Source organism: Micropterus salmoides, unplaced genomic scaffold (assembly GCF_014851395.1).
Source record: "Micropterus salmoides isolate LMB-PRFRI ecotype aquatic unplaced genomic scaffold, ASM1485139v1 Ms_hic_scaffold_1, whole genome shotgun sequence".
NCBI lineage: Eukaryota > Metazoa > Chordata > Actinopteri > Centrarchiformes > Centrarchidae > Micropterus > Micropterus salmoides.
This window is the reverse complement of record NW_024040040.1, coordinates 23,329,010-23,354,949: the sequence shown is the minus strand read 5'-3', so window position 1 is coordinate 23,354,949 and position 25,940 is coordinate 23,329,010. Positions and strand designations below refer to the sequence as shown.

The 25,940-nt window shown below is 42.7% G+C and overlaps 1 protein-coding gene across 12 annotated transcripts in view; it reads left to right on the top strand.

Annotated features, from left to right (window-relative positions):
- gyg2 (glycogenin 2) overlaps window positions 1-25,940 on the top strand; it is a 107,621-nt gene that overhangs the window by 32,377 nt on the left and 49,304 nt on the right. For 7 of the 12 annotated variants that reach the window (XM_038722829.1, XM_038722837.1, XM_038722794.1 and 4 more), the window contains exons 2-6: window positions 4,311-4,418; window positions 11,131-11,324; window positions 16,114-16,350; window positions 16,976-17,114; window positions 17,255-17,429. In XM_038722829.1, coding sequence (XP_038578757.1) covers window positions 16,230-16,350; window positions 16,976-17,114; window positions 17,255-17,429 — 435 coding nt within the window. In that variant the 5' untranslated portion in view covers window positions 4,311-4,418; window positions 11,131-11,324; window positions 16,114-16,229. Of the gene's footprint in view, window positions 1-3,268; window positions 3,364-4,024; window positions 4,080-4,310; window positions 4,419-11,130; window positions 11,325-16,113; window positions 16,359-16,975; window positions 17,115-17,254; window positions 17,430-25,940 lie in introns of those variants that run through there. The other 5 variants (XM_038722764.1, XM_038722772.1, XM_038722779.1 and 2 more) reach the window with 5 other exon arrangements.

Genomic DNA, 25,940 nt, shown 5'->3' with positions numbered 1-25,940 from the left:
AAATTTCGTATTCTACAAGTTTCGCACATGGGCGTTGCAAAATGACTCGCTAGCGCCACCTAGAAAATTGGAAAAATTAGCCCCTCGTTCACGTTCAACCTACATGTACGAAATTTTCTGGGGACATGTATCATATCAAGACGCACAAAAAAGCCTCAAGAACCCATAGCCTAAAGTCAACAGGAAGTCGGCCATTTTGAATTTTACGGCCATTTTTGGATGATTTACACACTTCGTACTTTAACGAACTCCTCCTAGGGATTTAGTCGGATCGACGTCAAATTTCTGCTGTGCCTTCTAAAGGCATTGACGATGAAAAGTTGTGCTATTTGCGCGTTTTCGTCAATGGGCGTGTCCGTGGCGTCGATGATTCGCAATGAAACAGGAAGTTGTTGTAACTTCAGTGTACATGCTCACATCTGGACCAAACTGTACATGTAGGATGAGAGTCCCGCCCTGAACACATGTACATGCCGACATTCACCCACAGTCATAGCGCCACCTGCTGGCAATAGAAAGTGACCTTTAACGAAGCAGCCCCCGCCGCACGTTTCACCTACGTGCACGAATTTTCTGTGGTACGTGTATCTTGTCCAGACGCACAAAAAAGTCTCTTGGAGCCATAGCCTAAACCCAACAGGAAGTCGGCCATTTTGAATTTTACGTCAAATTTTGGATGATTTACACACTTCGTACTTTAACGAACTCCTCCTAGGGATTTAGTCCGACCGACCTCAAATTTCTGCTGTGCCTTCTAAAGGCATTGAAGATGAAAAGTTGTGCTATTTGCAAGTTTTCGTCAATGGGCGTGTCCGTGGCGTGGCGTCAAAGATCAGCTCTTCGCCATGACACGGAAGTTGTCGTAACTTCAGTGTACATGCTCACATCTGGACCAAACTGTACATGTAGGATGAGAGTCCCGCCCTGAACACATGTACATGCTGACATTCACAGACAGTCATAGCGCCACCTGCTGGCAACAGGAAGTGACTTTTAACGAAGCAGCCCCCGCCGCACGTTTCACCTACGTGCACGAATTTTCTGTGGTACGTGTATCTTGTCCAGACGCACAAAAAAGCCTCTTGGAGCGATGCCTAAAATCAACAGGAAGTCGGCCATTTTGAATTTTACGTCAAATTTTGGATGATTTACACACTTCGTACTTTAACGAACTCCTCCTAGGGATTTAGTCCGACCGACCTCAAATTTTGCTGTGCCTTCTAAAGGCATTGAAGATGAAAAATTGTGCTATTTGCAAGTTTTCGTCAATGGGCGTGTCCGTGGCGTGGCGTCAAAGATCAGCTCTTCGCCATGACACGGAAGTTGTCGTAACTTCAGTGTACATGCTCACATCTGGACCAAACTGTACATGTAGGATGAGAGTCCCGCCCTGAACACATGTACATGCTGACATTCACAGACAGTCATAGCGCCACCTGCTGGCAACAGGAAGTGACTTTTAACGAAGCAGCCCCCGCCGCACGTTTCACCTACGTGCACGAATTTTCTGTGGTACGTGTATCTTGTCCAGACGCACAAAAAAGTCTCTTGGAGCGATGCCCTAAAACCAACAGGAAGTCGGCCATTTTGAATTTTACGTCACATTTTGGATGATTTACACACTTCGTACTTTAACGAACTCCTCCTAGGGATTTAGTCCGACCGACTTCAAATTTGTGCTGTGCCTTCTAAAGGCATTGAAGATGAAAAGTTGTGCTATTTGCGAGTTTTCGTCAATGGGTGTGTCCGTGGCGTGGCGTCAGAGATCAAGTCTTCGCCATGACACAGGAAGTTGTTGTAACTTACGTGTACATGCTCACATCTGAACCAAACTTTACGTGCTTGATAACTCTCCCACCCCGCTATGGAGGACCGATCCTGACACAGTCAGAAATAAATACAGAAATAAATAAATGCTCAATAAATAAATAAGCTTCCAATTAAATACACAAAAAAATAAAGTAAATAAATAAATGTTGGTATTAATTAAATTATACAAGGAGACATAAATGTATATATTTTAATTAGTGCCTTTACTTATTCACCTTTGTTATAATTACCTTATTTATTTATTCCTTATAATCTTCAACTTTATTTATTACTAATTTTTTTAATATATTTATTTATGTGTGTGTTTTAATATTTTGTCTGTTTTATTCTTCCTTTGTATTTTTCTACCTTATTTATTTTCACCCATGGTATTTATTTCTGCCTGTCCTTTTTAAATTTCTGTATGCATTTCTGACTCATTATGCAAATGAGGAGGGGCTGTGTCTCAAGGGGTCATCTTCTCTTCTATTGGTGGACCAGTCAGACAGGAGAGCTCTAGGCCTACTCTGCCTGCAGACATCAACGATCTTGCCCCTCACACAGTCAGATGGCTTCCTTCAGTGCGCTGAGGTGTTTAACAACTCTGAAGACACTACCAGCCATGTCTTCCTTCTCTTTTCACGTAGACGCTCCGACAGACAGTGCTTTCAGTTTGCTGCATGCATGGACACAGAACTGCGGTACAGCACACAATAACGATGAAATGTGTGCTGTTATCACATTCTTCCTCTGTATGTACACATAAACAACAAGGCAGGGAAATATAAAAGGAATTTATTTTATTGTTTGGGTACATTATTGTTCAGTGTACATGCTCACATCTGAACCAAACTTGGCGTGCTTGATAACTCTCTGACCCCCAGACATCTACACGTCAATACCGATTTATATTCATAGCGGCAAGTGCTATGTAGCTCCACATAGGGGACACAGGAAGTGACATATAGCACCTTCATGCGGCGACATAACCGCGTAGGAAATTCACAGCCGCACCGGCAGAGCTCCAGAATGTGCAACTCGGCCGGCTCACACGCGGACGCGCTTACAAGTGCGAGGGCCCGCCCAACGCTGCTTGCAGCTTTAATTTATAAATGAATTCATAAAACAACATAAAAAAACAGCAAAGGCTTACATGTGGCTAACCAAAATAATCAAAATATACACCGTTATGAAAATGTGTATATTATAATTAATAATAGTTACTATGCTATTTGAAGAAAAAATATATATAATATATATATGTAATTTATTTGTAGCTTTGTCAATATTGTTGTCATACATTCTACAAATAAAGCTGATTTGAATTGAATTGAATTGAGTGAGTGGGGGGGAGAGAGACGTTAACGTTAAGGAGCTGATTTAAAAAAGGCAGAGAGAGAGAGAGAGAGAGAGAGAAGAAGAGAGGGGGGGGGACGTTAGCAGTTAGCGCCATGTCTACGCATCCAGCATTCATTGCCCTTGTGGGATTAACGTTACTTTTTGAATGAATAACGTCTGACTGTGGATCCTGAAGAGGAAGAATTCCGTCGTGAGGTGAGCACCTTTTTAAAGTTTAAAAGCTTTCTTGGAAGTTCGTTTGGGTTTGTATTTATGTGATAATGTTACCTTACGTTAATGTTGGCTAACTTTAGGTCAGGTTAGAGTAAACCTTACCGTGGGCTGTTTCTACAACAGTTTAATTCAAGGTGTCCATTCGGCAGTTTTGTGTTGCACTTGCAGAAACGATGTTTACTCATTTGTAAAGTTAAGTTAACGTTAAGTTAGCTAACGTTAGTTATTTAATGGTAAAAACCCGAGGAAATATCCAGTTGTAACATAATTTTTGTGGCAAGTCAATTAAAAGCGGTTATGTGCTTTTCTGTAAACTTAACCGTTAACCGAAATTTACCACGGTGTTCATACAAGCGCTCTGGAGGAGCCAGTTACAAGGGGACTTTATGTAACATTAGATATGGAAGGTTTAAGGCTAACGTAAGTTAACGTTAGTTTTTACTGGAGGCACAATGTGTCTGCTCCTGTGAACGTTACGTTACCGATTTTAAATGTATAATAACGTTATGTGAACGGCAGTGTCAATATAACGATATAAAGATAACGTTAACTTGGGGAGCATATTAAGTTAACGCCCACATGTCACGGACACAGATTTTGCAGACAACGGTATAAGTGACTGAATTTATAATCTGCTTCTCAGTCATTATCTGTTCCAACTGAATCAGATGATTTTGGCCCTCAAGTTTATGAAGCAGGTAAGTTAGAGACAGGCGTAAGTATAGCAATATGATGTGGATATGTTTGATAATTTCAGTGAGCTTGTTCTTAGAAACAACATTGTTAAAGAGATGCAAAATATGAGTTGGGTCAGAAATATACTTTCAGTAAAATTTCTTAACTGCTTAAAAATTACCTTATCAGATGAGGACATCGCCAAAGTTTGGGAGTCTGTCAGGGGATTTTATCTGTTTTCTGCATGTCTGCAGGCACAATGAGGACAGCATTCTCAAGAAACAGTGGGAAGAGTGTAGAATGTGGAGCAAAGGGCCCATACTGGAATCTAACCTTGGCTGCTGCAGTAAATATTCTACCAGGTGAGCCACACCGGTAGCCCAGCTCCTGTCTTCTTTCCATACTCTATCAGGTCAGAAAGTCACATAAACAAAAACAGAAAGATAAACTAACTAAAAACAAAATATTAGCCTTTCGTTGTTTTTGGTCTTTTCAATATAAGATCACTACATAATAAATATTTTATTCTCAGTGATTTTTATTATCTAACAGAATATACAGTAGATGTTTTTTTCCTTTTGGAGACTTGCCACAAACCAACACATTACTGCCTCCTGATGTTGCTTTCTTCACCTACTTTCCTGAGTGTCCTGAGGTCCACAGGCTGTGATGGGGCATTGCAGCTATTTATAAAAACCACTGGTGTTCTGTATTTTTGACTGCTAGTTTTTTTTAGTAGATTTCAACAGTTTGTTGGTGATTCCTCTAACTAAATAGCCAAACACTAAAATAATTTAATCTTCTCCTCAGCATGATGCAGCTGGAGAATGCAACTTTGCACAAATGTGGGATGGCCAGCACTGAGATTTGTTGTAAGCTTTATCAGAACGCAGCTTTAGTGTGTAAATATAGTTTGTATGCTTCTGAACTGGTACTGCCCTTAAATGTTAATTTGTTAAATACTTAAATGTTTGCATCAATAATTGTGTCCTTTATTTATCTTCTACCCTGTCATTGTGATTTGGATGTGTCAAATTTCCATCTTATCTCAGACAAAACATAGACCCCTATGCCTGACAATGACTGAATGTGTTCTTTCTGATCAACATCTGAGCTCGGAACATCACATTACTAACATTTTCTTATGTCTTATTTTTAGCAGTTGTACTGAATATGGGTTTGAAAATGAATATTACCACACACTTTCACCGCATTCTGTTTCTAGGAGGCCTTTGATGATCTTTGTATTTACACTTTTTCTCAGTTGCTTTGGTTCATTTCTCAGATCAGAATTGAAATTCTCAAAACTAATTGTCAATCTCCACATCATCTTGTCACTTGTGCACATCATAAAAGCACTTTCTCATTGTTTTAAACAAATTGCAAATGACTTGACACACTGATGCAAATGATTATGTACAATTGTCTGCTGTTTCCTACATTATCAATTGCTTATGTCCTGCAGATCACAATGAATTATACCAGTCTCTGTTGAATAATCTTACCCCCCAAAACATCTAGGCATAAGTTCATTGCATTAGTCACTACATGATAAATGGTTGAACACGTTATCAAAAATCAAAGTTAAAATATTTTATTCATATCCTTTGCCTACAAGTATATAGCTAAACAAAATGTTGTTTCTTAAGGACCATAAACAAAGTAAGAATAGACCACAACAACATCACAATAGCAACACTCATACCAATACTCAATACCAGTAAACAGTAACAATACACAGTGAGCAGTAATATATATAGATAGACATTCTATACATGTCTATTAGAATCTTTTTGTAAATGTGTAAACCTGAATTGATGAAGATATCTGTTGTGATGTGGAAGAGAATCTGGGATACAAAAGACCGGAACGTCAGCCAAAGGGGTGTATTCCATGCAGCAGTCCTGTCTCTTTCTTTTCTGTATTACAATGACATGCTCTGTTAACAAATTACAGTACGAACAGTAAAAGCATACCTGTGATTCCTGTCCTCTCTCCTGCAATGTATAACTTTGTACTGGTGAAAGTGATATATGCCATACAAAAAAAGTGCAGCCTTGTGCATTTTCAATCATTGTCATCAAAATCTTAGCCAAAATGTACATCAGAAAATACTTCTTCTAGTACATTGTTATATTGACAAGATGGCTAAACATTTTGACTTGCTTATTCATAAACAAGACACAAGGACTTGTTATTCTGATGGCACTGACAAGTTCAATGACATAAAGATTTGCTTTTGAGAGATAGACTAAGGATTTTGAGCAAGTTATGGGCTTTTGCAGGTAAACCACTGTGTTGTACCGTTTGTACTACCTGTTTTGAGAAATGCACTTACTGTTTATTTTAAGGATGATTCGAGAAATGCACCAAAGCGACTGAGAAAAACTGCAAGAAACCTAATACACACAATAGAAAAATTTCTCTTGGGTAAAATGTACTTATATTACATTCAGGGTTACTATGTACATGGTCTCAATAAAATTATTATATCAGAGATGTAATCAGCTGCGTTGGAAATAACACAACCTAATACAACAGTACAATAACAACATCAGCATATTGTCGCGTGATGCCAGTATAGATGGAACAATTATATCTTTGAGAATATTACCTCAGAAATACAGTTGAACTGTAAATTTACAGGCAATACCTATGGTAAACGGCAGTGAATGAAGTCAGCAGACACCCTGGCTGATGGCTGTGCACTCTGTTATGGCAGGCTGAGAGCAAGTCAGGTGGTCTTGGCATTGAGAAACTGACATAGGCAGCTCAGCTTGGTTCTGGATGTTCTGTTAGTCAGGTAATCTGGTTTAGAGGATGTAGAAAGTAGCACAATCCCAAACTGTACAGTATAGAGGAAACTGCTTATTGATGTTTCTTCATTATTCATGATTGCTGAGACATTGAACCCTACCGTTGCATTCAGCCTCCCAGACTGTCTGATCTAGGACTTGCATCTGTCCCTTACTCTCATATATCCAAACGTGATTGTGGGTTTTTGGCTGGAGCCTGCGTAGTTACTCCCATAATATATTAGATCTAAACCTGTTAACTGTTTTGAGTGGCTCTTGACGTCATATTTAAAGGATAGAGTTTGTTCTAAAACTATCCCTACCCCTAACCTACTCTTTGTTCACCATTGCAGGATTTTTCCTGCATAGCGAGATTTTTGGCGCCCCCAAAGATATTTTAGTGAGAGCCAAAGAAAAATCTCCAGAATGCTAAGAATTGAAAAAAAATAGCATTTAAAATCCTCTCAGAATGTGTTTTAATAGCAATTGATCAAACAAATGTTGAGCAAGCAGAACATAAACTTAAATAGTACGTCTTTGCCTTTTAGCAGTCACCTCTCCTCCCGTCTGCAGCCGCTTTATTTTACACATGCAGCTGGTGCTGGATTTATTTTTTGATTTGATTTTCTCATGAATGTGCTGTTTGCTTCTGCATAATTAACAACACAACGACAAGGAGGGACTTGCAGATATTTATGGTGTTTACAGAAGCCAATAGCTAAATGTGCGTTACACCCCCCCCCACCCTGTTATGTAGACTCTAATCGAACTAACTAACTCTAGACCGCTAACTGAACTAACTAGTTACAGATACAGTTAGTAACGTTAGCTGCGCTTTATCAAAAAGTAAATGTATCTGTTCTTGAAGAAACTCTGTAAATCACCTCGGTACTGTATTCCCTGTTGGTGTATCTGTTCAGTCCGGTTCATGCCATGTTCACTGGGAGGCTGCTGAGAGCAGTTTTGCTGACCGGCAGCTGTCAACTGCATGTCACAGAACTAAACTGATAGATTGTGCACTGTAGCACGATACTAACGATATCTCTGAAAGGGCAGATCATACAGACATTTTAATTGTCCACGATCTAATTTCGTAATATCGCCCACCCCTAACTGTGCCTAAACGCTCTGCTATGAAGCCTAATGGAAGACATGACTTTGCACCCCTCGCATTAAATAGAGTATTTTCACAAGGTGAGCAAGCGTCTGACACAACAATCTTTTTATGTGTGCTACATGAAAGGACAACTGGTATCTGTCTGGACATTAGCGGCCAGACATCCAGCGGAGCCTTTAAATTGGATTACCTGTGTAGTGCTTGAAATGGACTGGTACTCATCGGTATCCTTCTACATTTCACTCTTTGGCATACCGGTAATTTTGGTTGCTGACCGGCACTTCTCACAAGCTGCTAGTACCTCTCTCCATTTCAGGTTCTCTGTGATGATCACCTGTTACTGTTCTTGCCTGCCTGCTAACATCTGTTGGTGGAGACAGAGCCGGGAGAAGATCAGTTCCTTTCTTGCAGCCGTGTGCAGAAAGTAGCTCGTCAATAACCGGTCAATCACAGCTGGGATGGGGCGGGACATTTTAAAAAAAAAGGTTTACGCACAACATCAAACCTTTGGAACTTGTTCTTCTGCATGAATAGTTATGATTGACATATTAGTACTTAGTGTTAACAGATGAGAGACTAAACACTATGTGTCTTGCACAATAATTTAGACTGAAAATTACCCACAAAAATGAAACTGCAGTTTTGTCCAACTGGAATTAATACTGTATTATAGTAGTCAGTGTTTCCCCTAGGATGGAGTTAGTAGTTTTAGTAGCAGCGGAGGTAAAGCGATTTTTTTTTTTGTGTGTGTGTGTGTGCGTAGTACGCAGTATGTCTGAATAGAATATCCCAACACAACATGTCTCAGCAGTATTGCTCTTGTGTCCATGAGCATGCGATGCATATTAAAATAGCTTAAAATTTCAGTGTTTTCCCAGTTTTATGTGAGCTTTAGAGGAATGTTTTGGTGGTGGTGGTGGTTGTGTTAGTTTTGGTCAGGGGTTTGGGGATCTTCCCCCAAGAAAATTTTCAGTTTTCCAATGAAAAATATGTAATTTCATATCATATTCGACCATTATTTTCACCATATCTCTGAACAAATAGTTGGAAAAGCTAGAGCAGATAATAAATAAACAACACCCAAAGATCAGTCTACTAGGGAGGAACTACAACCAGCTACCAGTTACTTTCTGTAAATTGAGCAAATGTTAAGTTACATAGCAGCCAAAAGACGCACCCTACTTTAGAAGCTTTCCTTCCCAGCCGCGCAGTCTGAAGGGGAGGGGAGATGTTAGCTAACTTAGCGCAAAGTGGCTTCACTTTTCCAGCGGCTGGAGAAACAACAAACATACTTTTCTTGGTCTTGAGAAGCTGACATGTACGTAGCCGACCATGTAAGTAACCGACACCGTACATTTACTGCAAGAATATTTTCCTCCTTTCGTGTTCACCGTCACTTTCTGCCGCTTGGACTATCAAGCACTCGCTACGCACACTCACCTCCCGATTCGGAGTTACTAATAGTTACTAATAGTTCTAATAGGCTAAAGCACCTGTCTTGTAGATGTCCTTTGAAGAATGAGGAGAGGAAGCAAGCCAAGTGATGAGTGTTACCAGGGTGAAGGAGAAAGAGAGGGATGGAAGGAGAGAGAGGGGAGGGAGGCAGCCTACACAATATACACACAGAGGTACAGACAGTAAAGGTAGCAGGTGACCCGCAGCCATAGATCCAGACTCCACAGCTCCAGAGCCAGAAAACCTGCAGGAAGTGATAGGAGGAGAGAGGAGAGGGACGTGTCAGGGAAAATAATTCCTTCCCAAAGAATACAGAGTCAAATAGATGTGTTGAATCATTTCTTTATGTAACGTGGCCACGGAGAGAACGCACGGTTACTCTCCTGAACTCAGCATTTCCTCTCCTTAAGTACAGAACAAGTACAAAGCAAACAACAGCCAGCAAATGGTAGATGAAGGATGAACAAATGGCAGAGTATTAGCATACACTCAAAAACTCTTCCTGAGCTAAGAAAGGAAATGCAAATGTATGTGGCATCAGATGTCTCTTGATTGGTCTATGTTAAAACTCTAACCTACATGCCAGCAGATGTTTATTGTAAATCAGACAACCTTTTGCTTAGGAATAAAAACCCTGTGACCAATGCTAATTTCTCACAAGTTAATTACAGTGAAATCCTAAAAATCAGAAACTTATAATGTATTTCTCACAGACGAGAAAGCACAAGACTACCGGAAAGGGGAGAAGTCGAGTTAGTAACATGCAATAATGGGATGAGGTTGCATACAGAGGGAGAGAAAAAAGAGGAGAGAGGAGCTCAGTGCATCATGGGAAATCCCCCGGCAGTCTAGGCCTATAGCAGCATAGCTAAGGGATGGTTCAGGACTCACCCGAGCCAGCCCTAACTATAAGCTTTATCAAAGAGGAAAGTCTTCAGCCTACTCTTAAAGGTGGAGATGGTGTCTGCCTCCTGAACCCAAACTGGAACCTGGTTCCACAGGAGAGGAGCTTGATAGCTGAACGCTCTGGCTCCTAGTCTACTTTTGGAGACTCAAGGAACCACAAGTAACCCTGCATTCTGGGAGTGCAGTGCTCTGGTGGGATAGTAAGGTACTGTGAGCTCTTTAAGATAAGATGGTGCCTGACCATTAAGAGCTTTGTAGGTAAGAAGAATGATTTTAAATTCTATTCTGGATTTTACTGGAAGCCAATACAAGACAGGATAAATGTGATCTCTTTTCCTGGTTCCTGTCAGAACACGTGCTGCAGCATTCTGGATTAGCTGAAGATTCTTAATGGACTTTCTCGAGCAGCCTGATAATAAGGAATTGCAGTAATCCAGCCTAGAAGTAGAGCTTAACCACAGGGGTGTAAGATCACAAAACACTTTTATTTGTGAAACAGTTGAATTTTAACTTATAAGCTGTTTAAATGTTACAAATACTGTATAAACTAAGACGAGGCAGACAGTTCAAATAAAATGTAACCTGTAAATTTAATCAAATAGCCAGAAATAACAGGAAAATGCATAGATTTTCAGCATAAGGTAATTCATTGCATTTAATGTATCTGTACCGATCATGCTTACACTCGTGCGTGGTCACCCCCAAAGACCCATTCTGAGCCAGGAAAAACCCTGCATTGTATGATTTTCTTTTCTGTTTTAACCTCTATTAATGTTTCATCTGTTGTTCTTCTGGCTGCAGAGAGGATGATGCTGGTCAACAGTGAACACCTGATTGACAACTTGTGAGTCGTCAAGCAGAAATGATGACAACACCTGCTCAAAGTTCCAGTTTCCTAAACTTTGTGCCATGTCTGTATGAGACTCCCACCTGTCTTCAGTCATGTCTGGACCCAGTGGACTGTCTGGACAACAGTCTTGTGAGGCTCATTAGAGGTAAGCTGTTATAATTAAGGTGCACCGTACAAGCCAACAGCTTCATACATAGAAGAAACCAGCACTCCAGAATATTGTTTTGCAGATCACCTTTATTATTAATAGAGTATCGGGGCAACAAGTAGAAAATAATAATAATAATATTTCAGCTAAGCCATCATCAGCATTTATTTAAAGAGGTCATATTATGCATGTTTACATGGTTTAAAAAAACACCATATTTTTTTGTCATACTGCATCATTGTTGCAGCTCCTCTTTTCGTTTTAGCTACGGAGTGATACATCTTGTCTCTAAATGATCTCTGTTGGGAGTTGTACATGCGCAGTTCCTAGGACTACTAGCCAAGCAGAAGCAGAGAAGGGAAGGTCATGAGATGCCGGTAAACACGGCTTTGGTTCAACTGTATATCCCCTTATCAGCTTAGAAACATGGACCGGAGCAACAGTTTAGATTTCACTCAGTAAAAAACTTGGTAGCCTATTACGTTGCAAGTCGCAGACATGGTGGATATTTTACGAGCACGGACAAAGTAAAGCAGTATGAACACAAAGTGCAAATGTTGGTTTTGGTTGTTCGATAGGTTACGTCATTAATAAGCCGGCATACAGCGCACCTGCTGCCGTGATAACGGATCACAGGTGGAAGAATACCTAAAAAAGAGGAGTTCTGTGTCTTTTGGGCAAGTTTTAAAACATACTGCTGATGGAGAAAGTGATATTTCATTGAATTTTTTTCAATTATGAATTTTAATATTCAGAAAACATCAATCCATAGAAAGCTCTCGTTTAAAAAAAGGGCACCACCGGAGTTGTTATTATCCTAGAGTCTCCGGACCTCTAGGTAGCTTTTAATAATTATACAATTATTCACTAGTGATCAGTTAGTTAATAATCGCTCAATTATCTTAAATCAATTAGTCAGTCTCATATCTAAAGCGTCAATTCTGTTGGCAGGGACGTAGAAATAGTCAACACACAATTCCTTGGTTACAGTGAATTTATTAACTAACTAAGGTGAAATAAAAAGGGTGGTTAAATACAGGGAAAATAAGCAATGGCTAAACAATGAGAATGGAGGTTCGATTGTGGGAAGCATTTGACTCATACGGCAGAGGAGAACTAATGAAAGTAAGCTATGAGTTTAGGAGTTAAAAAGATAATATTAACATTATGGGACATCCCTGACTACAGAATGTTTGTTGGGTCTTACTGCTCGTCGACGGCCTGCTTTGTCCTGTTGCACGGGTCCCATGCTAGCTGCCCGATCCTGGCTTTTTGCTAGGGATTCTCCGGGGAGAGGCACGCCGGACACGTGCCGAAGCATCCAGGGAGCAGAGCGGAAGAGAGGCGAAGAGAAGAAGAAAGCGGGCAACGTCGTGTGTCGCTCTTTTGTGTTCTGGGAAACCGGAAACACCCCCAGGGGGCGTTTCCGGTTTCCCCGAGGGACTGCCTTTCTAAATTTTTAATGTCTATAAAAGAAAAGAAAATCTATTTGCGCGTATTATAATCAAATATTTTCCACAATCAAACCTCACTGGTCAAAGTTCTAAGTTGAGCATTTGGTAACAGGAAAACAAATTGTCAAATTATTGGTCATGATAAATGAGTGACATTTATATATTAATGGCTTTTCCGACGATGGTATGTAATACTTATTTCGTCCACTTGGGGGAGCTCAGGTTACATGAGGAAAGCTTAGATTAATCCAAACAATCTTTCCTTAGGAACTGGGGAATTTAGTTATTTAGCCTTAAATTCAAGCCGGCAATTAATAGAGTATAGTATGGCATTTCTTTATCATCATTTCTAAAGGAATTGTGTGAAAAAAGTATTGTGAACAAGCATTGGTTACACATAAGATGAAGGCGTGTCCTTAATCTTGCTGAAAATTAAAACACTGCAAAAGTAACTTATTTAGATTCTTTTCAGCAATAATATCAACAACAGATAGCAACAACATGGTAACTACTCGAATAGAGGCAAACGTAATCCTGTAACCAACTCCAGGTAAGGACTCATTCCCTACCTGGAGTTGGCACTCCATTGGTTTCCTGCTGAGAACCATGGCCACAGATTTAGAGGTGCTAATCCTCATCCCAACCGCTCCGCATTCGGCTGCGAACCGATCCAGTGAGAGCTGAAGGTCACGGACCGATGATGCCATCAGGACCGCATCATCCGCAAAAAGCAGTGACGAGATCCCAAGCCCCCCCGAACCGCAGCCCCTCCTCGCCACGACTACGCCTCGATATCCTGTCCATGAATATCACAAACAGGATAGGTGACAAAGCGCAGCCCTGGTGAAGGCCAACCCTCACCTGGAAAGAGTCCGACTTACTGCCGAGTACTCGGACACAGCTCTCGCTTTGGATGTACAGCGATTGGATAGCCCTGAGAAGGGCCCCCCTCACCCCATACTCCCGCAGCACCTCCCACAGTATCTCCCGGGGGACCCGGTCATACGCCTTCTCCAGATCTACAGAGCACATGTAGACTGGATAGGCATACTCCCAAGCCCACTCCAGGATCCTTGTGAGAGTAAAGAGCTGGTCAGTTGTTCCACGACCGGGACGAAAACCGCATTGTTCCTCTTCAATCTGAGGTTCGACAATCGGCCAAACCCTCCGTTCCAGCACCCTGGAATAGACTTTACCGGGGAGGCTGAGAAGTGTGATACCCCTGTAATTGGCAAACACTCTCTGGTCCCCCTTTTTGAACAGGGGAACCACCACCCCAGTCTGCCAGTCCTTGGGCACTGTACCCGACTTCCACGCAATGTTAAAGAGACGTGTCATCCAAGACAGCCCCTCCACACCCAAAGCTTTTAGCATTTCTGGGCGGATCTCATCAATCCCTGGGGCTTTGCCACTGTGGAGTTGTTTGACTACCTCAGTGACTTCCACCAGGGAAATTGACGAGAATCCCCCATCAGCCTCGAGCTCTGCCTCTAGTAAAAGAGGGCGTGTCAATCGGATTTAGGAGTTCCTCAAAGTGTTCCTTCCACCGCCCAATTACCTCCCCAGTTGAGGTCAGCAGGGTCCCATCCTTACTGTACACAGCTTGGACGGTTCCCCGCTTCCCCCTCCTGAGATGGCGGACAGTTCTCCAGAAACACTTTGGTGCCGACCGAAAGTCCTTCTCCATGTCTTCTCCGAACTTCTCCCACACCCGCTGCTTTCCATCTGCCACAGCAGAGGCTGCAGTCCTTCGGGCCCGTCGGTACCTTGCAACCGCCTCCGGAGTCCTCCGAGACAACAAATCTCGGAAGGCCTCCTTCTTCAGTCGGACGGCTTCCCTGACCACCGGTGTCCAGCACGGTGTTCGAGGGTTACCGCCCCTTGAGGCACCTAAGACCTTGAGACCACAGCTTTCCGCTGCAGCTTCAGCAATAGAGGTTTTGAACATTGCCCACTCCTGTTCAATGTCCCCAACCTCCACAGGGATGCCAGAAAAGCTCTGCCGGAGGTTTGAGTTGAAGATCTCACGGACAGGGGCCTCCTCCAGACGTTCGCAGTTCACCCGCACTACCCGTTTGGGCTTACCAGGTCTGTCCAGAGTCTTCCCCCACCCCCTGACCCAACTCACCACCAGATGGTGATCAGTTGACAGCTCTGCCCCTCTCTTCACCCGAGTGTCTGAAACATGCGGCCTCAAATCAGATGAAACGATTACAAAATCAATCATTGATCTTGAGCATCCTTATGCTCGAACATGGTGTTCGTTATAGACAATCCATGACTAGCACAGAAGTCTAACAACAAACACCCACTCGGGTTCAGATCAGGGGGGCCGTTCCTCCCAATCACGCCTTTCCAGGTATCTCCATCATTGCCCACATGCATGTAAAAGTCTCCCAGCAGAACTATGGAGTCCCCTACTGGAGCCCCATACAGAACTCCATTCAGGGTCTCCAAGAAGGCCGAATACTCTAAACTGCTATTTGGTGCATATGCACAAACAACAGTCAGAGTTTTCCCCCCCAGTACCCGAAGGCATAGGGAGGCGACCCTCTCGTTCACCGGAGTAAACTCCAACGTAGCGGTGCTCAGCCGGGGACTTGTGAGTATCCCCACACCCGCCTTGCGTCTTACACCTTGAGCAACTCCAGAGAAGAATAGTGTCCATCCATCCATCGGTAGCGCTCCATCTCCCGCACAAGTTCCGGCTCCTTCCCCCACAGAGAGGTGACGTTCCACGTCCCCAGAGCCAGCCTCTGCCGCCCGGGTCTGGTCCGTCGAGGTCCCTGACCTTCACTGCCACCCGTGTGGCAGCGCACCAGACCCCTGCAGATCTTCCGATGGATGGTTCGCCGACGAGCCCTCCCTCTGGGCCTGGCTCCAGACGGGGACCCCGGGCCCGACAACACAGCCTCCAGGTTCACCGGGGCGCACAAACCTCTCCACCACGATAAGGTGATGGTTCCCAGAGAGGTTATTATGAGATGTGTGAAAATATTTTCGGTTCATTTTGAAACTCCGGCAGAACAAATTAGACTGTGGTCTCGTTAATTAATGGGAAACAGGTGTATTACGTTGCAAGTCGACATAGGTGAAACAAATGCTGCTGATGGCTTAGTGCAGAAATGTTTCTGTTTCGCCATGAGACTAATTTCTTATACAAGTCACCTAGTGATCTGGCAAAACTATATTCCAGAGGGTTGGTTTCTTCCGTTTAGAATTCATTGGGGCTCTGTTTAACAAGAGATGGCTTTGAGTTTCTTTATAGGCAATGCATAATGCTCAAGTACTGCATCAATCTAACTTTATTTGTATCTGCTTTTTTGCTGCAGAGAGGATCATGCAAGTTAACAGATAACACCTGATGGACAACATGTGATTCCAACTTGTGACAATAATTTTGAAGTTCCAGTTTCCTGAACATCATGTCCGTGTGAAACCCAATCCCATGTTGACGCCCTCGTTGGTGAAGTCTGGACTCAATGACTCATTTGATCAACTGGGGTCAAGTGGCACATTTTTATCCTTCATATACTATACGGACACATGCTGTTTTCCCACTAAATACCGTAAACAGGTTTACGATATGTTTTTTTTTTTCATAGTAATTTACCGTAAACAAAGTTACAGTTATTTACTGTAAAATTAACGTTTTTCAAAAAAGCATACTGTAATGTGTTATACATTGTCACTGTATTTTTTCACGGTGAAGTTCTGGCAACCACAGCTGCCAGTAATTTACCGTAAAGATGAACTTATTACAATAAATACCGTAAACAAGTTTACATTTTCAGGTTTTTTTCTCATAGTAATTTACCGTAAACAAACAACGGTTATGAACTGTAATATTTACAGTTGCCAAAAAAGCATACTGTAATGTATTATACATTGTCACAAATTTTTTTTAAAGTGATATCTTTTGTGCATCTCAAACTGTAATGTTTGAAACTTATGCTAAGTTGTGGTATTACAGTGACTTCCGTTTTACATTATTGACAGTTTACACAAGTCTTTATTTGCTCAAACATTCTTACGTTAAACTAGCTAGTAGTCACAAAAAACTTAGTAACATATAAACTTTTTAATGCCTTTGAATAGCTGGTGTAACCCAAACATCAAGTCCATCACAGCTGAGGTAGACAATGCTGTCAGTGCCATATATGACACTAATCCTGACATCTGACCATTCCATAGCTGCTGAGGCCTTTGTCACTCTGGCCACCACAGACCCATACTGCATGGGAGCTATAGTAGTGGCTAGAAGTTTACGGCGTCACGGGACAACACGCAGCATTGTTGTCATGGTCACACCAAACGTCTCAGAACAGTCAAGGTGAGTGATACATCCCTTTAACATGTTTCAGGAGTGCTGTCTATGTAGGCTGCCTCTCCGTTCTATGCATGTGTTGAAATGGAAGTGGTTGAAAGTGCTGGTATTAGCCCCTAACCATTTTAATCTTTATAACTCATCAGGCTTTCTCTTAAGAATGTGTTTGATGAGGTCATCATGGTGGATGTGATGGACAGTGAGGACCCTCTACATCTGGCCTTGCTCAGACGTCCTGAGCTCGGCATCACCTTCACCAAGATCCACTGCTGGACTCTGACCCAGTACAGCAAATGTGTCTTCCTGGATGCTGACACACTTGTAAGTCTACTGAACATACATATTGACTGTTTTTTGTGTTAGCCAATGTTGAAAATTTCTTGCTTGCAGCGCTTAATTTTTTGAGTCCCTGAGTGTTGATACTACTGCTGGCCAGTTTATTTATTAATTTATTATTATTATGTATGTTACATTTAATAATAATAATAATAATAATCATCATCTTTATTTGTAGAGCACTTTTCAAAAACAAGTTACAAAGTGCTTTAACAAGTGTAAAGAAAATTAAACCTGCAAGCAGCGTTGGGCGGGCCCTCGCACTTGTAAGCGCGTCCGCGTGTGAGCTGGCCGAGTTGCATATTCTGGAGCTCTGCCGGTGCGGCTGTGAATTTAAATAATAAATCGGTATTGGCGTGTAGATGTCTGCGGGGTGGGAGAGTTATCAAGCACGTAAAGTTTGTTTCAGATGTGAGCATGTACACTGAACAATAATGTACCCAAACAATAAAATAAATTCCTTTTATATTTCCCTGCCTTGTTGTTTATGTGTACATACAGAGGAAGAATGTGAGAACAGCACACATTTCGTCGTTACTGTGTGTTAGAGCATGGGAGAACAGTGGATACTTTTAATACAGCCCACACCCCTAATACTGTGTAACTATAACAAGTAGAGAACAGAAGAAAAAGATGTTCTTTCTTTACAACTGTCTGCATAGCTCATTCATATTGTGTAATGAATGAAAATAAATAGGCCTACTAGGCTCCTCTCTACTTTGACATTTAAGATTAGCTTGTTTGATCCACCTTCATACACATGTGACATTACTGTACAACTTGAGAAAGGTGAGTTGTTTTCTGCTCCAGCCTGCCTAAAAGAAACGCGTTTTTGGGATTAAATGGACTTTATTAGCTGCTGCAGTGCAGGATGAACTCATAATAGACCCATTTCTCACCTTATTATTCTAAATCATGCAACGAAGAAGAAGAAATGCATAATAAATCCTGGGACAAAATCTGTCCACAAATACTGTACAGCATGTAGTCTGATGAACAAGACTTGTGTTATAGCTGACTTGGGCAGTGAAATGTTTTTTTAATTCATGTGGTCATAGTTGTCCACAACTCAAATCAGAATATAAGAAGAAATGTTTTATACCACCTCAAGAAGGCTTCCTATCAGAAAGGTAGGAAGGTATTTCAAATGTACAACTGCAGTACTTAAATCTAAGTAAAGTAATTTCCCTGACATTTTTGTGTTACTTTACTTTTAATAGACGCATGTAACAGGTTTTATACTTCCTGTGAGTATAATCCAATCAATCTTATTTTCATACTGTATATCCGTTGTGTAATTTGATAAATTGTGTTGTATGTCGTGCTCGCATCTCAGAGAAGACTCTGACTGCAACATGCGTCTTTGTAAAGAGAGAAACGGACAGAAAAAGTCTCTAACTCTGCCTGTCAGCTCGCTCTGCTCCGTTAAAACTGAATTTTCCATACAGAATTGAATACGAGTGCACTCCAGATTTAGCTGCAGCCAGCTGACCGTGTGCTTCTCCCTATACCGCAGTTCTGTGTCCATGCATGCAGCAAACTGAAAGCACTGTCTGTCGGAGCGTCTACGTGAAAAGAGAAGGAAGACATTGCTGGTAGTATTGTCTTCAGAGTTGTTAAACACCTCAGCGCACTGAAGGAAGCCATCTGACTGTGTGAGGGGCAAGATCGTTGATGTCTGCAGGCAGAGTAGGAGCTCTCCTGTCTGACTGGTCCACCAATAGCAGAGAAGATGACCCCTTGTCAAGCACGTAAAGTTTGGTTCAGATGTGAGCATGTACACGTAAGTTACAACAACTTCCGTGTCATGGCGAAGACTTGATCTCTGACGCCACGCCACGGACACACCCATTGACGAAAACTCGCAAATAGCACAACTTTTCATCTTCAATGCCTTTAGAAGGCACAGCAGAAATTTGAGGTCAGTCGGAATAAATCCCTAGGAGGAGTTCGTTAAAGTACGAAGTGTGTAAATCATCCAAAATTTGACGTAAAATTCAAAATGGCCGACTTCCTGTTGGTTTTAGGGCATCGCTCCGAGAGGCTTTTTTGTGCGTCTGGACAAGATACACGTACCACAGAAAATTTGTGCACGTAGGTGAAACGTGCGGCGGGGGCTGCTTCGTTAAAAGTTACTTCCTGTTGCCAGCAGGTGGCGCTATGACTGTGCGTGAATGTCGGCATGTACATGTGTTCAGGGTGGGACTCTCATCCTACATGTACAGTTTGGTCCAAATGTGAGCATACACACTGAAGTTACAACAACTTCCTGTGTCATGGCGAAGACTTGATCTTTGACGCCACGCCACGGACACGCCCATTGACGAAAACTCGCAAATAGCACAACTTTTCATCTTCAATGCCTTTAGAAGGCACAGCAGAAATTTGAGGTCGGTCGGACTAAATCCCTAGGAGGAGTTCGTTAAAGTACGAAGTGTGTAAATCATCCAAAATTTGACGTAAAATTCAAAATGGCCGACTTCCTGTTGGTTTAGGGCATCGCTCCAAGAGGCTTTTTTGTGCGTCTGGACAAGATACACGTACCACAGAAAATGTGTGCACGTAGGTGAAACGTGCGGCGGGGGCTGCTTCGTTAAAGTCACTTCCTGTTGCCAGCAGGTGGCGCTATGACTGTGGGTGAATGTCAGCATGTACATGTGTTCAGGGCGGGACTCTCATCCTACATGTACAGTTTGGTGCAGATGTGAGCATGTACACTGAATTACGACAACTTCCGTGTCATGGCGAAGAGCTGATCTTTGACACCACGCCACGGACACGCCCATTGACGAAAACTCGCAAATAGCACAACTTTTCATCTTCAATGCCTTTAGAAGGCACAGCAGAAATTTGAGGTCGGTCGGACTAAATCCCTAGGAGGAGTTCGTTAAAGTACGAAGTGTGTAAATCATCCAAAATTTGACGTAAAATTCAAAATGGCCGACTTCCTGTTGGTTTTAGGGCATCGCTCCAAGAGGCTTTTTTGTGCGTCTGGACAAGATACACGTACCACAGAAAATTCGTGCACGTAGGTGAAACGTGCGGCGGGGGCTGCTTCGTTAAATGTCACTTCCTGTTGCCAGCAGGTGGCGCTATGACTGTGGGTGAATGTCAGCATGTACATGTGTTCAGGGCGGGACTCTCATCCTACATGTACAGTTTGGTGCAGATGTGAGCATGTACACTGAAGTTACGACAACTTCCGTGTCATGGCGAAGAGTTGATCTTTGACGCCACGCCACGGACACGCCCATTGACGAAAACTCGCAAATAGCACAACTTTTCATCTTCAATGCCTTTAGAAGGCACAGCAGAAATTTGAGGTCGGTCGGACTAAATCCCTAGGAGGAGTTCGTTAAAGTACGAAGTGTGTAAATCATCCAAAATTTGACGTAAAATTCAAAATGGCCGACTTCCTGTTGGGTTTAGGCTATGGCTCCAAGAGACTTTTTTGTGCGTCTGGACAAGATACACGTACCACAGAAAATTCGTGCACGTAGGTAAACGTGCGGCGGGGGCTGCTTCGTTAAAAGTCACTTCCTGTTGCCAGCAGGTGGCGCTATGACTGTGGGTGAATGTCAGCATGTACATGTGTTCAGGGCGGGACTCTCATCCTACATGTACAGTTTGGTCCAGATGTGAGCATGTACACTGAAGCTACGACAACTTCCGTGTCATGGCGAAGAGTTGATCTTTGACGCCACGCCACGGACACGCCCATTGACGAAAACTTGCAAATAGCACAACTTTTCATCGTCAATGCCTTTAGAAGGCACAGCAGAAATTTGACGTCGATCCGACTAAATCCCTAGGAGGAGTTCGTTAAAGTACGAAGTGTGTAAATCATCCAAAAATGGCCGTAAAATTCAAAATGGCCGACTTCCTGTTGACTTTAGGCTATGGGTTCTTGAGGCTTTTTTGTGCGTCTTGATATGATACATGTCCCCAGAAAATTTCGTACATGTAGGTTGAACGTGAACGAGGGGCTAATCTTTTCCAATTTTCTAGGTGGCGCTAGCGAGTCATTTTGCCACGCCCATGTGCGAAACTTGTAGAATACGAAATTTTTCACCGGTTCTGACATGTTTGCAAATTTTGGTGAGTTTTCGAGAATGTTTAGGCCATGTCAGTTGAGCCTACTTTGCAGAAAAAAGAAAAAAAAAAAAAAAATATATATATATATATATATATATATATATCCGAGCAAATTCAATAGGGACCTCACACGGTCGTGCTCGGGCCCTAATATAATCCGAGCAAATTCAATAGGGACCTCACACGGTCGTGCTCGGGCCCTAATAATCCGAGCAAATTCAATAGGGACCTCGCACGGTCGTGCTCGGGCCCTAATTAAAGCTGCAAGCAGCGTTGGGCGGGCCCTCGCACTTGTAAGCGCGTCCGCGTGTGAGCCGGCCGAGTTGCATATTCTGGAGCTCTGCCGGTGCGGCTGTGAATTTCCTACGCGGTTATGTCGCCGCATGAAGGTGCTATTGTCACTTCCTGTGTCCCCTATGTGGAGCTACATAGCACTTGCCGCTATGAATATAAATCGGTATTGACGTGTAGATGTCTGGGGGTCAGAGAGTTATCAAGCACGTAAAGTTTGGTTCAGATGTGAGCATGTACACTGAACAATAATGTACCCAAACAATAAAATAAATTCCTTTTATATTTCCCTGCCTTGTTGTTTATGTGTACATACAGAGGAAGAATGTGAGAACAGCACACATTTTCGTTACTGTGTGCTGTACCGCAGTTCTGTGTCCATGCATGCAGCAAACTGAAAGCACTGTCTGTCGGAGCGTCTACGTGAAAAGAGAAGGAAGACATGCTGGTAGTGTCTTCAGAGTTGTTAAACACCTCAGCGCACTGAAGGAAGCCATCTGACTGTGTGAGGGGCAAGATCGTTGATGTCTGCAGGCAGAGTAGGAGCTCTCCTGTCTGACTGGTCCACCAATAGCAGAGAAGATGACCCCTTGAGACACAGCCCCTCCTCATTTGCATAATGAGCAGAAATGCATACAGAAATTTAAAAAGACAGGCAGAAATAAATACCATGGGTGAAAATAAATAAGGTAAAAATACAAAGGAAGAATAAAACAGACAAAAATATTAAAACACACACATAAATAAATATATTAAAAAAATTAGTAATAAATAAAGTTGAATTAAAAAAATAATAAGGTAATTATAACAAAGGTGAATAAGTAAAGGCACTAATTAAAATATATACATTTATGTCTCCTTGTATAATTTAATTACTACCAACATTTATTTATTTACTTTATTTTTTTGTGTATTTAATTGGAAGCTTATTTATTTATTGAGCATTTATTTATTTCTGTATTTATTTCTGACTGTGTCAGGATCGGTCCTCCATAGCGGGGTGGGAGAGTTATCAAGCACGTAAAGTTTGGTTCAGATGTGAGCATGTACACTGAAGTTACAACAACTTCCTGTGTCATGGCGAAGACTTGATCTTGACGCCACGCCACGGACACACCCATTGACGAAAACTCGCAAATAGCACAACTTTTCATCTTCAATGCCTTTAGAAGGCACAGCACAAATTTGAAGTCGGTCGGACTAAATCCCTAGGAGGAGTTCGTTAAAGTACGAAGTGTGTAAATCATCCAAAATTTGACGTAAAATTCAAAATGGCCGACTTCCTGTTGATTTTAGGGCATCGCTCCAAGAGGCTTTTTTGTGCGTCTGGACAAGATACACGTACCACAGAAAATTCGTGCACGTAGGTGAAACGTGCGGCGGGGGCTGCTTCGTTAAAAGTCACTTCCTGTTGCCAGCAGGTGGCGCTATGACTGTGGGTGAATGTCAGCATGTACATGTGTTCAGGGCGGGACTCTCATCCTACATGTACAGTTTGGTCCAGATGTGAGCATGTACACTGAAGTTACGACAACTTCCGTGTCATGGCGAAGAGCTGATCTTTGACGCCACGCCACGGACACGCCCATTGACGAAAACTTGCAAATAGCACAACTTTTCATCTTCAATGCCTTTAGAAGGCACAGCAGAAATTTGAGGTCGGTCGGACTAAATCCCTAGGAGGAGTTCGTTAAAGTACGAAGTGTGTAAATCATCCAAAATTTGACGTAAAATTCAAAATGGCCGACTTCCTGTTGATTTTAGGGCATCGCTCCAAGAGGCTTTTTTGTGCGTCTGGACAAGATACACGTACCACAGAAAATTCGTGCACGTAGGTGAAACGTGCGGCGGGGGCTGCTTCGTTAAAAGTCACTTCCTGTTGCCAGCAGGTGGCGCTATGACTGTGGGTGAATGTCAGCATGTACATGTGTTCAGGGCGGGACTCTCATCCTACATGTACAGTTTGGTCCAGATGTGAGCATGTACACTGAAGTTACGACAACTTCCGTGTCATGGCGAAGAGCTGATCTTTGACGCCACGCCACGGACACGCCCATTGACGAAAACTTGCAAATAGCACAACTTTTCATCTTCAATGCCTTTAGAAGGCACAGCAGAAATTTGAGGTCGGTCGGACTAAATCCCTAGGAGGAGTTCGTTAAAGTACGAAGTGTGTAAATCATCCAAAATTTGACGTAAAATTCAAAATGGCCGACTTCCTGTTGGGTTTAGGCTATGGCTCCAAGAGACTTTTTTGTGCGTCTGGACAAGATACACGTACCACAGAAAATTCGTGCACGTAGGTGAAACGTGCGGCGGGGGCTGCTTCGTTAAAGGTCACTTCTGTTGCCAGCAGGTGGCGCTATGACTGTGGGTGAATGTCGGCATGTACATGTGTTCAGGGCGGGACTCTCATCCTACATGTACAGTTTGGTCCAGATGTGAGCATGTACACTGAAGTTACACAACTTCCTGTTTCATGGCGAATCATCGACGCCACGGACACGCCCATTGACGAAAACTTGCAAATAGCACAACTTTTCATCGTCAATGCCTTTAGAAGGCACAGCACAAATTTGAGGTCGGTCGGACTAAATCCCTAGGAGGAGTTCGTTAAAGTACGAAGTGTGTAAATCATCCAAAATTTGACAAAATTCAAAATGGCCGACTTCCTGTTGGGTTTAGGCTATGGCTCCAAGAGACTTTTTTGTACGTCTGGACAAGATACACGTACCACAGAAAATTCGTGCACGTAGGTGAAATGCGGCGGGGGCTGCTTCGTTAAAGTCACTTTCTGTTGCCAGCAGGTGGCGCTATGACTGTGGGTGAATGTCGGCATGTACATGTGTTCAGGGCGGGACTCATCCTAGATGTACAGTTTGGTCCAGATGTGAGCATGTACACTGAAGTTACAACAACTTCCTGTTTCATAGCGAATCATCGACGCCACGGACACGCCCATTGACGAAAACGCGCAAATAGCACAACTTTTCATCGTCAATGCCTTTAGAAGGCACAGCAGAAATTTGACGTCGATCCGACTAAATCCCTAGGAGGAGTTCGTTAAAGTACGAAGTGTGTAAATCATCCAAAAATGGCCGTAAAATTCAAAATGGCCGACTTCCTGTTGACTTTAGGCTATGGGTTCTTGAGGCTTTTTTGTGCGTCTTGATATGATACATGTCCCCAGAAAATTTCGTACATGTAGGTTGAACGTGAACGAGGGGCTAATCTTTTCCAATTTTCTAGGTGGCGCTAGCGAGTCATTTTGCCACGCCCATGTGCGAAACTTGTAGAATACGAAATTTTTCACCGGTTCTGACATGTTTGCAAATTTTGGTGAGTTTTCGAGTATGTTTAGGCCATGTCAGTTGAGCCTACTTTGCAGAAAAAAAAAAAAAAAAAAAAAAAAAATATATATATATATATATATATATCCGAGCAATTCAATAGGGACCTCACACGGTCGTGCTCGGGCCCTAAATATAATCCGAGCAAATTCAATAGGGACCTCACACGGTCGTGCTCGGGCCCTAATAATCCGAGCAAATTCAATAGGGACCTCGCACGGTCGTGCTCGGGCCCTAATTAAAGCTGCAAGCAGCGTTGGGCGGGCCCTCGCACTTGTAAGCGCGTCCGCGTGTGAGCCGGCCGAGTTGCATATTCTGGAGCTCTGCCGGTGCGGCTGTGAATTTCCTACGCGGTTATGTCGCCGCATGAAGGTGCTATTTGTCACTTCCTGTGTCCCCTATGTGGAGCTACATAGCACTTGCCGCTATGAATAAAATCGGTATTGACGTGTAGATGTCTGGGGGTCAGAGAGTTATCAAGCACGTAAAGTTTGGTTCAGATGTGAGCATGTACACTGAACAATAATGTACCCAAACAATAAAATAAATTCCTTTTATATTTCCCTGCCTTGTTGTTTATGTGTACATACAGAGGAAGAATGTGAGAACAGCACACATTTTCGTTACTGTGTGCTGTACCGCAGTTCTGTGTCCATGCATGCAGCAAACTGAAAGCACTGTCTGTCGGAGCGTCTACGTGAAAAGAGAAGGAAGACATGGCTGGTAGTGTCTTCGGAGTTGTTAAACACCTCAGCGCACT